Raw genomic sequence first — 12051 nt, 5'->3', positions numbered from 1 at the left:
ATGCGAGGAGAAACCCCCCACGTAGTATAATAACTCTAAACGTCTGAGCGACCGAGGATTAGACGGTGATCCGGGATCTGTCTCAGTCGATATTGTACTTCAATGGTGTAAATTCCTAAACAAATCTGCAGATAATCAAATTATGTTCAACCAATTGACACTCAGTGAACTTGTGGCTTCTACCGGGGGCCCCTCTGAGGGTCTGGGGCCCCGGGGGCAGCTGACTGCTCTGATGTGTGTTGGTTTACCCGGACTGGTTCTGGGGTTTGAGACGCTCCAAGTCTCTGGTACACAACGTATTTCACAGACAAGAACACAAAGAATCAGGACTCCAGGTCAAGGTGCGGCCAAAGGCCACCAAACAACGTCCAGCACATCAAAACATTTAGTTGTTGTTTTGGTTTCAGCGTTGTGATTGTAAATGTTTCTTCCAGACGTAGTTTCTTGCATTTAGTATCACCTCCTTGTCCAAGTTCAGTTCCAAATAACAACCAAACCCAGGACGAAGGTAACGATATGTTTCGCTAACGAAGAAGGGCCGTTTAAATGTTGCGTCTAAAAAATGAGAACGATACCTGCCACGCTGTGATTGACCTTTGCTGTTCGCCATTGATTGTTGTGAACGTTGCCGTCGCTACCGCATTGCATTGTGGGGTATTTTTAATGCTAGTGCACACTGTAATATTCTCACATCCTGTTTTAGCCACAATGAACTTCAGGTTTTCAGAATTGTGTGCAACATATTTGTGTGTATTCAACGGAGGAAAAACTGTGATACTGTTTTTTGGTTGTTGTTTTTTTTTGCAGGAATGTCACCACAAGTCGTAATACTTTAAATACATAAATACTGCAATACTTTCATCGGTGGGCCACTTTAAAATAAAAGCTTGTAAAATGTTCCAGTGTGGATGAACCACACACTCAAAACACGGTGAGACAATGTGTCGGGAGGCAGAGTTTGGTTCTGATGAAGGCTCACTCAGACACCCGGATTAGTATTTTTATAATAAATTAAAACAATCATGAACTCTCTGAGATTATGGCGGTAAAAAAGAAGAAAGAAAAAGGAAGCAACACTTGGAAAAAAAAAAAAACCTGAAGTGAAACTCTACACTGAGTCGCTCCACACGAGTCCAGAATCCAGACTCCGGGAGCCGCTGTTTGCAGCGCGCCGACGGAGCCCCGGGTTTGAATTGACGGACGTCCGCAAGCAGCCAATCAGCGACGAAGCCTCGTTTATTCCACTCGGGTTGACCAATCAGAGTCTGAGTACGTCACCGGAGCAGAATGTGACTGTGGGCTTCCCATCCCCCCCTCCACCTCCTCCTTCTCCTATCTCCCCCATCACGAGCGAGCAATGGCGGCTGCCTTTTTTTGTGTGTGCCGCTTTTGTCCTTCTCATGTTCAGCTTGTAAAAGCCACGTTTTTACAAAACTCGGTAAGGAAAAAACAAACAAAACCAATACGTGTGTTGTGTCAGTTCATGAGCACTTATTTTATTTTTATTTCCACCGCACTTCGTCGTCTCATCGCACGTTCTTGTTATGTCGCACTTCTTCTTCTCCCTCTAACAATGGCGGGGGAGGAAATGAGGCCACGAGCACTAAACTAAACCCCGCTCCCTTTGCACACACTTCACCACTCGTCTCGAAGCGTTTCGATAAAACAAAGATTGTGTGTTTTTTGTATCTGTGTATCGACCTTGACGCACGAATTAATAGGTTATGTAAAAAAAAAGAGGCGTCAAGTGCGCAGATAGATGAGTGAGGGAGATTCAAACATGGATGCCGGGGAAAGGGGGCGGGGCCTACGAGCGCAGGAGCTTTGATCAGACATGGCGGCGTTTCTTTACCCCGTTTTAAACGTGATTGATACGTGTGTTCATGGGGGCGACTTTAGAGGTGATGGTAGCGTTGTAAAAAATACTTTAATCCACTAAACACGGTCCGTGTCGTCCATGTTTCATTCCCCCTCCTCTGAATACTCTGCTCACGGAAGGCGGGAGAAACGGTCCGTAGTCGCTGCGCGACTCGACCAGATGAACATCAATCAATCAAACTGTGACAGTTAACGTCAACCGAGAGCCGCCTCTTCGATACAACCGAAAGCCGCCTCTTCGATACAACCGAGAGCGTAGCTCAGTGTGAACTTAAGGTTTCACGGTGTTTTAAAAACAGGGAATTTTAACGGTTTAATCGATGTGTTTTTGTTGCTTTTATTGTTGTTTTAGTAGAGAAAGGACAGTTGCAGAGGCTGACGGGAGTTAAGAGGGGGAAAGGGGGCGTGGTCTGTCTTGTTTTTTTTTAATCCATTGTTCCACTCCAACGCGCTGAGGAGAACACCTCTGTGGAGCCGTCAGCCAATCAGCTGCCGCCGTCCTCCCGCCTTAGCTCCGCCCACCAGCCTATATTAAAGGCTCGGCCGTCAGCAGCGCTGGCCACTGGCACAATATAACACTGATTGATCCACCAAAAACACACCGAGGAGAGGATTTACTTTCTTCAACCCTTTCATTTTCAAGCCGTCCTTTATTTTATTGAACTAAAAACAAACAAACAAACAATGGCAGACACAAAAGTTGACTCCGGCTCGGACCTCACTGCCAAGGTAAGGACCCAGAATAAAGCTGGAGGGTTTTTCGTTTCTCCAGAGCTCTATCATAGATTCATTTATTTTTTTCCGTCGTCGCTTCGCGCGCATTCGCACTCTGGAGAAGTGGGATAGCCTTGTGGGACACGCTGGAGGAAGGAGGAAGGAGAGGAGGAGAAAGGAGCCGGTGTTTGGGCTCCTCTTGATGGGAAAGCGTCCCCCGGTTGGCGAGCAGAGGGGGGGTCTCTCCGGTACATGTGAAATCGGTTGTGCGTTTTTACACGGAGCTCCGTGTCTCCTCATTGTGTGTCCGGAGCGGAACGGAACGGTCGTTGCGCGGGGTTCTTTGTTTATACAAGACGGGGCTCGGGTCTCCTCGCACAGAGACACTTAACCCGCTTCTTCTTCTTCTCTTTATTGTTTTAATATGCATTTATCTCTTTAACCTCCGCTGCTGACGCGCCTATTGGTTCCACGTCTTGCAGGCTGATTGATGCCCAATATTCCGTGTTGTTGTTTATTATTATTAATGAAGAGTGACGAGCAGCGCAGTGGTCGTTCTGAAGGCTCCAGCTGGGTCTGTAGTGCGAAGTTGGTCCGTTTGAATGGAGGACGGAGCGGAGAGGCGGTGCGTAATTCTCACCAATGTCAAACTTCCGGAGCTCTCTCCACTTCCTGCGTTTTACAAGATTCTCACTTTGTTGTTTTTTACAAAAAGGGCCCCGGTAGACCTGTCCTTACCGTGTGACCCGGTTTGTTTACCGACTCGGTAAAAGCTGCTGCTGCTGCAGCCGGTTGAACGCGCTCCGCTCCTTCAGCCTCCAGAGGAACCGGAGAGCGTAACGTTACGCACGGAGAGCAGCGGGCTTCCGCTTCTTCTTCAGTATTTTATTTTTTAGCATGTTTTGCAGAGCGCGTCGATGTCTCTCAGGGGGAAGTTTCTCTTTCTTTTTTCCTGTAATGCAGCCTGTCTCTGTGTGTGTGTGTGTGTGTGTGTGTGTGCGTGTGTGTGTGTGTGTGTCTCTCTCTCTCTCTCTGTGTGTGTGTGTCTCTCTCTCTCTCTCTCTCTCTCTCTCTCTCTCTCTCTCTCTCTCTCTCTCTCTCTCTCTCTGTGTGTGTGTGTGTGTGTGTGTGTGTGTGTGTGTGTGTGTGTGTGTGTGTGTGTGTGTGTGTGTGTGTGTGTGTGTGTGTGTGTGTGTGTGTGGCCGGGCTGTGGAGGTGTGTGTGATGTGACGGTGCTTTGGTTTCCCCTCTTTGTGTGTGTGCGTTATCGTCATTCGGGGTTTTTTCTCGATCTGACTTTATATCTTTGTGCGTAAATGTGAACATCTCCAGTCGGGCTTTGGATCACATCGGGTAAAACTTTAATTGGGGTAGAGAGAGAGGGGGGGGGGGGTCTCCGGGTCTCCGCAGCAGAGAATAGGATCCAGCTCTTTAATAATAAGAGCAGCATCGAGCTGCATAATTATGAGTGATTAGAACAAACGAACATATGGAGAGCACGCGGAGAGGGGGGACGTTAAGTTTCCCGGTATGAACCAACGCGGATCGTCCTGAAGCTGCGCGCTCAGACACTATTTATAGTTGTGGAGCATTTCTCTTTTTACGCACAAGCGCCTTTTTACGCGCAGGATCCGGTGAGCAGAACGCGCCTCCGAGTTCCGTGTCCGGTCTTCTCCTGAACAGAGGGAGCCGCTTGATGCTCCTTAAACGGCTTAATGGATTTTAAGCAATACGATTATGTTGAGCAATTAATCAATAACAGTGTATGTGCGTGTGCGCGCGCAGCGGGGATAATAGGCTGTGAACGGGGCGATGTGGACAAAACGAGGAGACGGAGCGCTATTAATAGGCTCGGCGGGCGGTTTTCCGGTCTAAGTAGGTCGCCCAAAAAAAAAAAAAAAAAAAAGTGTTTTAGTCTGTGTGTGTGTGTGTGTGTGTGTGTGTGTGTGGTGGTGGTGGTGGTGGGGGGCTTCGAGCTCCGGTCCCGGTGCCTCATTCTCGCTTCTCTCGCCTGCCATGTGTCGTCGTCTATTGTCCTCCGTTACAACGAGCGGCCAACAGGCAGCAGCGTGCACCGCGCGCGCCGCCTCCTCTTCCCCCTCCTCCATCTCCCCCCTCCCCCTCCATCACCTCCCTCCCCCTCCTCCTCCCATTCTTTGCTATTGCGCCCTCCTGTGTTATTTTAAATGGAGCGGTGCATCCTGGGTTTTGCAGTGCCTCTCCCGGGCGTGTCTCGTGACATATGACGGAGACGGCAGCCCGCGGAAGACTACAATACCCAGAGTGCCCCGGGGGGGCACACGTCAAAAGTATCAGATTACAACACATTAGAGGGGATGAAGCATGTGTGTGTGGGGGGGGGTGTTTTAAATAGGAAGGCTTCATTCTGACAAGGAGAGGGTTGGAAACTGTGCAGCTCCCAGCATGCACTGGGGCTTATAGGGCAGGTAGTAAGTCACAGTAATACTATTTAATTTAAGGTTTAAATATATGAACTGATATTTCTGTTGTGTCCGTCAGGAACTGAAAGAGAAGAAGCTGGTGGAGGAGAAGGAGAACGGCAAAGATACCGCCACCAACGGGAAGGTAACCTCCTCCTTCTTCTTCTGTGGTGCTCCTCATGCAGCACACTTCTTCATCACTTCTGAAGCTCCAACACAACTTCTGACTGAAAGTCTCTTTTTAAAAACGTATTTCTAGGAGACTGAGAACGGGGAGCCCGAGGTAGATGATGATGAAGATGATGAGGAAGTGGACGAGGAGGACGAGGAAGATGATGTAGAAGGTAGCTATTAAAAAATATACAAATATTTTCATGTCTTAAAAGTTTCGTGAGTCTCATTCTTCTTTTTCTTCTTCTTCTTCTTCTTTCAGGTGAGGAGGAAGACGACGATGACGATGATGAGATCGAGGGCGGCACAAAACGGGCAGCTGAGGATGACGAGGACGACGAAGAGGTGAACTTCTTTACCGCCGAGAATCCGAACCAATGAGGTCACGACATCGCCATTCAACTTACTCACCTTCTTCTTCTTCTTCTTCTTTCAGGACGACGTCGAAACCAAGAAGCAGAAAACCGATGATGATGATTGATGCGTTTCCCCCCTGACCCCCCCCATCCTGCTGAACTACTTTCTGGTTCTCCACCTGTGAAGGTTTTCATGTGTCCCGGGTGGAGGAGCTGGAGGACTGATTTAAAAGGAGAAAAAAAAAAAATAATAATAATTAAAAAAAATGTAAGAAAATCCAACATGGTCGTTAGTAGAGTTCAACAAACACTCGATCTCCCTCAAAACAGCAAAAACTAATTTTCTAGAGGAACACGTCGACGCAGAAATCCGGCTTTTCTTCAACAACAACAACAACAAAGGAGAATCTGTTTGTATTTTTATTTACATTTTATATTTTTGTACATATTGTTAGGAGGGGTCCGTTTCTCTCTCGGCAGCGATCTCGTCAGACCAAATCGGTGCTTCTTTAATGAGAGATTTTACTTGGTTGACCATGTTAACGATATCTCGACAGAAACTAGCAAATCAAACAAAACACAGTTTTCAAACAAAAGAAACATGAAAGTAAAAAGCTGTTAAAGCCGTTGAACTCAGAGCATTCCAGTAAGTTTAATGTATGTACGTTAGCTGTACCATAACTAGTTTGTTTGTATGGGAGGGCCAAAGAAAAGAGCCTCTTTTCTCTTTGCTTTTTCTTTTCTTCTTTCTTTCACGACAGCCTGTTTTCATGTATGTGCGAAGTTTGATGTTTGACAATAAACCAGACTTTTATTTTGTGAGTTGTACTTTGTATCTCTGCTTGTCTTTCTTCCTGTCTGGAGACGCTCGGGTGAAGGTGAGCGTGTTTTAAAGACGTCACCGGGCTGCAGCTTTACCTGCGCTACATTGTTATACTACTTTATTCTTCTATTATTACTGCATTTAATCACAGCTACAGTTTCTGGTTGCTTTGTATATAAAACACACACATATCTATATATACTGTATATTATAAATGAAACCTGGGGGTCGGGGCCCAACAAGAGGTCGCAGTGTGAGCAGGTAAGCGTGGCGCCATTTGTTTCTTTAGACATTTAAATGACCAGATACAGTCGCTTTATTTTGAAGGGCAACATGCTAAAAAAATAACTGGATTAAAATATCAAACATAAAGCAGTTACAATATTAAAATAATAAATGTGTAATAACGCTGTCCTGCTGCAGAATGTTTTAATGAGTATTTGCATGTTTTTATTAACTTTAGCAGCAGTAATAGAGTCAGTATATAACATGAGAATAATGTACATGAAGTTGTTCAAATGGATCCCCAGTATTAAAAACACAGTTATACATTAATATAGCAGTATAAATACACAATAAATACATCTCCCTGCACGGTTTAATTTTGCATGAAGAGTACTTATATTTTCTCGGTACATTTATCTGATAATACTTTACTACTTTTACTGAATTAGGATTTGTTTAGTTTGTAGTATTTTTAATTCTATTGATACTTTTAATAAAGTAGAACGCAGTACTTTTTCCACCACTGGTAGTATTATTGGCTGCAACCTAGTTTTAGTGAAGTATTGGATTGTAATAACTACATTTACTCAAATACTCTAGTACACATTTTAGGTGCTTCACTAAAAGAGGGTTCTGAATGCAGGACTTGTACTTGTAATGGAGTAGTATTATAGTGTTGTACATGTACTTTTACTGCAGTAAAGGAACGGTTGCTCAGCAGCACGTTTTCCTCTCAGCACAGTTAAAGTGTGAACAGTCGACTAATAAAGTTTGTTAGAGTTTAAACACTGAGGAGTGAAAAGAGATGTAAAGAAGACAAAGAGCGCAATAACAGACGAGTGGAAGAAAATATTTGTGTCTGTTTCGTTGGTGTTGAATATTTATTTTGATGTTGATGTATTAAATCAGACGACAGCAGTAGAAGCAGCAGGTGTAACACCTCCGGGCCCAGTTGTCTCACAGGTCAGTGTCACAGCGGTGTTTAACTCTCACTCTGCTGCAAGGGCGTAGGTTTGGTCTCAGCATTGGTAGGGACACTGCCAGTCGTCGTCGACCCCCCCCCCCGGCATCTAAAAAAGTGTTCGTTGATAATGTCAGGGGCGTTTCTAGGATTCAAAGAAAGGGGGGGCTTAGCCCCAAGGAGAGTGGCATGTTTGGCAATTGTTTTTGGGGCCCATTTGGGGCCGTGGATATCCATTGTTTCAGACAGTTCATAGATTGGTTCAATCAGAGAGTGTGTGATTTTGCTCTGTAGTTTTGCTTGCATTCAGTATATGATAACACAAGACACAGAATTTCAGGGTCATAGTGAAATTTGACAACACAAATATGAACTTTTCTCAAATAAAGAGAGAAATAATTTTCCTGCTTGTAAAGGAAAGACGGATAAACTAGCTTTCATATCCGCGTCACTCCCAAATCCTGATTCTTAAAGGGACCGCACACAATGGATGGAGAACGGACCTGACAGTGTCAACTTTATATCGTTAAGTATGATGATAGGCTGTTGGATTGTAATTTGAAGGGTGAGAAAACATACAAACCAGAACGCACGCACATATGTAGCATGTTAGAGTTATAAATAAGTTGTCCATGTGAGAAACAATAGTTTAATTTAATGACATCACCAAAATAAAAATATTATTATTTTTTTGTTTGTTTTTAAAGCCAATAATGCCAAATTATTTGGGGGGGGCTGAAGAACATTTGGGGGGGGGCTTCAGCCCCCCTAAAATAGGTCTAACGACGCCCCTGGTTGATATTATGTTGAACAGGCAAACTTTATTAAAATATATTAACATTTGTGTAACTTGGAACTGATTTAAACATAATAACAGTAACAAAACCTTAGTTTAAATACAAAACAGTATTCTGCACCAAATAAATAATAATAATAATAAATAATTAAATAAATGAATAAAAAACGTTCTGCTAAAATGCCAATATACAGTAACATCAGTGGTGGGCTGTCAGGGCCTGCAAGGCCTTCTCTGCTGGCCTAAACAGAATCACAAAGTTATATCTATTTTATAATTTAATAATTTTTCTTAAATACACTACATGTATTATAATTTATAAACATATTTTCCCCATTATCTTATGTTCTCATTGCACAGCTCCTGTCTTCCTCAGTTGCTCTGCTTCCAGTGCAGCTTGTTTTAAGTAGAGCTTTTATCCAATCAGATCTCACCTCTGTGTCTCTAGGTAAGAACAGAGGCAGAGGCCTGCAGACTCACAAGTGAATCCATGTGAGGTTTAAGTGAATGGGGACGATATTGTTGATTGTCATAGTGTTCAACCAATCAGATCTTTAGTTTGACATGTTGGGCGTATTCTTTGACTATCAGAGCCTGCGCGCTGGCCTATAATGACGTCAGCATTACATGCCGCTCAGTGTCCATGTGTAGCTCTGCCGCGAAACTTCACAGCAGAGGCATGTCGGGTAGTGAATCACATCACGTGATGCAGCTCAGCCAATCAAATATGGGCATTCTGACCCGAGTAACATGTACCACACACCATGACACAGGGGGCTGAGACGAGGAATGACATTGCAGAGCAGTACGTTCAACATTGAGGTTGTGAAAGTAAAATCCTATAATAATATCTTTAGGTTGCAGCTTGTCATTAAGGAATGATGGCGGATCCCACAGCCAGACCAGCTGAGAACATTATATTGTCCTGAATTAAGGCTTTTGCATTTCTAGCATTATTCAAACACTCGTCAGAGACGTACATAGTTACAGCCTTAAAAATGAATAATAGCTGTGGTGCCATCATGTGGTTATAAGGTGGTATTTCAGCTGCAGGACAGCAGTGAAGGCCCAGGTATAAAATGCAGGGCCCGCCACTGAGTAACAGTATATTCTATATCCAAAATATATACAAAAAACTTTTCCCAGTTGTGCAGACAAAAAAAGATAAAAAAATTAAAATAAATCTATTCTGCAGCACTTAATAGGCTACAAATAAAGTGCTTTCCTCCTTTATGCAATTATTAGTAGTGCTGGGCAACGATTACAATTTTTAATCGCATGGATTTTTTGTGATTAATCTCATTGTTATGGTAAAGTTCAATAATGAATTATAAAGTAGTGTATTGTGCACTTTTATTTTGAAAGTGCTGCCCTATGAACTAAAGGTGAATAACATTGTGTGTAAACACTTTAAACACATCAGGTTGTTGTTAGCAGCAGTGTTCTCTTGCTCTGCTGCAGCTTTAAGACCTCAAAACCTCAAATCTGTCTCACCTCAGCAGGGAGAGCAGCGCCCACCCCCCCTCCTGCAGCTCGCACATGGTTCATCCCAAACCAGAGGACCGGAGCTCATGGAGCGGTCCATTACCTCAGGACGGGGGGGGGGGGGGGGTTATATCAAAGGAAGCAAAATGAAGCAAATTAGGCTGGTTCCTCATTACCTGCACCTCAAATCAAACGCTGCAGACAGGTGCAGGAGAATCAGGACAGAGCAAAGAGAGTTCGCTCTTGCGGCGTGAAGCGACTCCGTCATCACAAGGAGGGCTGTCTCTGTCCAGTGACCCACCTTGAACCCGGACTGGTGGGGGTCCAAGAGGCTGTTCTGATGGAGATATAAGACAGTAGATTAGAAAGAGTAGAAGAGAAACCGGTCTGAAGTTCTTGACATCAGAGGGGTCAAGTGATGGTTTTAAGGGGGGGGACTACGATAGTTGCAAAAAAAGTACAATATTTACCTCTGAGATTTTCTGACGGGTATGAAAGGTGCTTTATGAATGAAGTTTGATTGATTGATTGTAATATAAAACTGTCTTATGCTGCGTTCACACCAAATGCGGCGCGAATTATTCGTGCGAGTAGATTACATACAAAGTCTATGCACAGATGCGATGAGACTGGCGCGTCGCGAATTTGCGAATTCGCGGCGCGATTAATGCAAATCCGCGTCAAATGCCAAATCGCCCCAAACGCGTGAGTTGAAATTTTTCAACTTCGGCAAAATATTCGTGTTCCGCCCCGGCGCGATAGCCTATCAGCGTTGAGTTGCTTCCCCTGTCATCACTAGGGATGAGTATCTTTTGGGTTTTTTCCGATACCGGTGCTAAAACGATACTTTTAAAACGATACCGGTGCCTAAACGGTGCCTGAACCGATACTTTTTTCTTCAAATTGAACAATATATTAACTGTTTAAAGTATGCTACAAATATAAATAAATACAAAACACTTGGCTTCAAACTACAGCTTCAAACTTTTTAACTTCAAACTATGAACAATATATTAACTGTTAACAGTTTACAGTATACTTAAATAAATATAAATAAATACAAAACACACACACACTGTACACACACTACAGCTTCAAACTTCAGCAATTCTTTTGCAGAAATATGAGCATATTTGCCTTCTCTGGCAAAATACGACCTCTCCTGACTAATTTAATTTAATTTAATTTTACCAGTTGGTGGCGCTAATGCGCCAATTCATCGTTTGCCAACCGCCACTACACCTCAAAGAAGAAGAAGAAGAAGCTTTCACGTGCCTGTCGATGTTGTGCTTATGAGCGCCAGCGCTAAGTACCCGGATGTCGATGGAGGAAGTCAGCCGTTTGACAGATCTGTCTCGTTTTTTGTTTTTTTTCAATAAATCATGGCCGAAGCTTCGCCAGAATGATGGAGGGGTTTGTTTCTAAGCGTGCACGGCTCGTCCGGTTGTAATAATACTGTGAGTGAGGAGCGGAGGACCGATTCTATCATTAGCATCGGTCCTAGGACGAGCTAACCTAGGACGTAGTCATCAGAGTAGTGTAAAAAAAGTATTTCAATCGCCTCAGTCACCGAAAGGAAGCACCGAAATCTGCGTTGCATTTCGGTCCGGTAGATAACGGTCGTATAGGAACCGGTGCTATACCGGTTTACGGTACCCAACCCTAGTCATTACTGACTTCCTGCCGTTGTTGAATCAGGAAATAAATCCTGTAGCCGTCTGTGTTCACCCAGAGCTCTACGATACCTCATATCAATAGAGACCGGACCAAACTATGTGTATGAATGTGTGTGTGTAAACCATATGGTACAAACAATGAATAGACGCTGCCGTATTTACGTCTAGATGACGTCATTGAGTGTTGGTGGAGCTGCTACAATGTTAGCATAGCATAGCACCCATCCATCCGCTCCATTGAGAAGACAAGTAGCCTACAAATCGGCATCATTACGTAGTTATTTCGGAGTCCCTTTTTGTCGGTTTATTGCCGTTAAATCACAGATCAGTTTGTTTAGTGTTCATACAGCTGTAGTAAACAGCGACGTGTGGCTTGCTAGACACAGACATGACGCGTTTAGTTTCCCGGGATATCGGTGACTTTCACAACACGTACTAAGCAGAAATAGAGGTTCTTTTTTTCATGGTTAATGGGGGACAGTTGAACGGCTTTCAGGGCGATAAGCCACGCCCCCTCTCCGGCGC

At 44.1% G+C, this 12051-nt stretch overlaps 1 protein-coding gene across 2 annotated transcripts; it reads left to right on the top strand.

Moving 5' to 3' along the window:
- The first annotated feature begins 1342 nt into the window (after positions 1-1342).
- ptmab (prothymosin alpha b) lies at positions 1343-6388 on the top strand. 2 transcript variants are annotated; one of them, XM_031879002.1, is made up of 5 exons: positions 1343-1438; positions 5113-5178; positions 5293-5377; positions 5467-5549; positions 5641-6388. In XM_031879002.1, exons 1-5 carry the CDS (start codon positions 1358-1360, stop codon positions 5683-5685), a joined length of 360 nt encoding a protein of 119 aa, XP_031734862.1. In that variant the 5' UTR covers positions 1343-1357; the 3' UTR covers positions 5686-6388. The 2 variants fall into 2 exon arrangements, with proteins under 2 accessions (XP_031734862.1, XP_031734863.1); XM_031879003.1 differs by lacking the exon at positions 1343-1438 and adding an exon at positions 1496-2607.
- The last annotated feature ends 5663 nt before the right edge of the window (positions 6389-12051 follow it).

Source organism: Anarrhichthys ocellatus, unplaced genomic scaffold (assembly GCF_004355925.1).
Source record: "Anarrhichthys ocellatus isolate YVR2014 unplaced genomic scaffold, GSC_Weel_1.0 scaffold216, whole genome shotgun sequence".
Lineage (NCBI taxonomy): Eukaryota > Metazoa > Chordata > Actinopteri > Perciformes > Anarhichadidae > Anarrhichthys > Anarrhichthys ocellatus.
This window is presented reverse-complemented; position numbering and strand designations above follow the sequence as displayed.

What these genes read in the sequence shown, in the direction of transcription:
- ptmab (XM_031879002.1), top strand. Translation starts at nt 1,358, where the DNA reads ATGGCGGCTGCCTTTTTTTGTGTGTGCCGCTTTTGTCCTTCTCATGTT. An exon ending in ATACCGCCACCAACGGGAAG is followed by an intron (nt 5,179 to 5,292) that starts GTAACCTCCTCC and finishes ACGTATTTCTAG; the next exon opens with GAGACTGAGAACGGGGAGCC. An exon ending in CGAGGAAGATGATGTAGAAG is followed by an intron (nt 5,378 to 5,466) that starts GTAGCTATTAAA and finishes TTCTTCTTTCAG; the next exon opens with GTGAGGAGGAAGACGACGAT.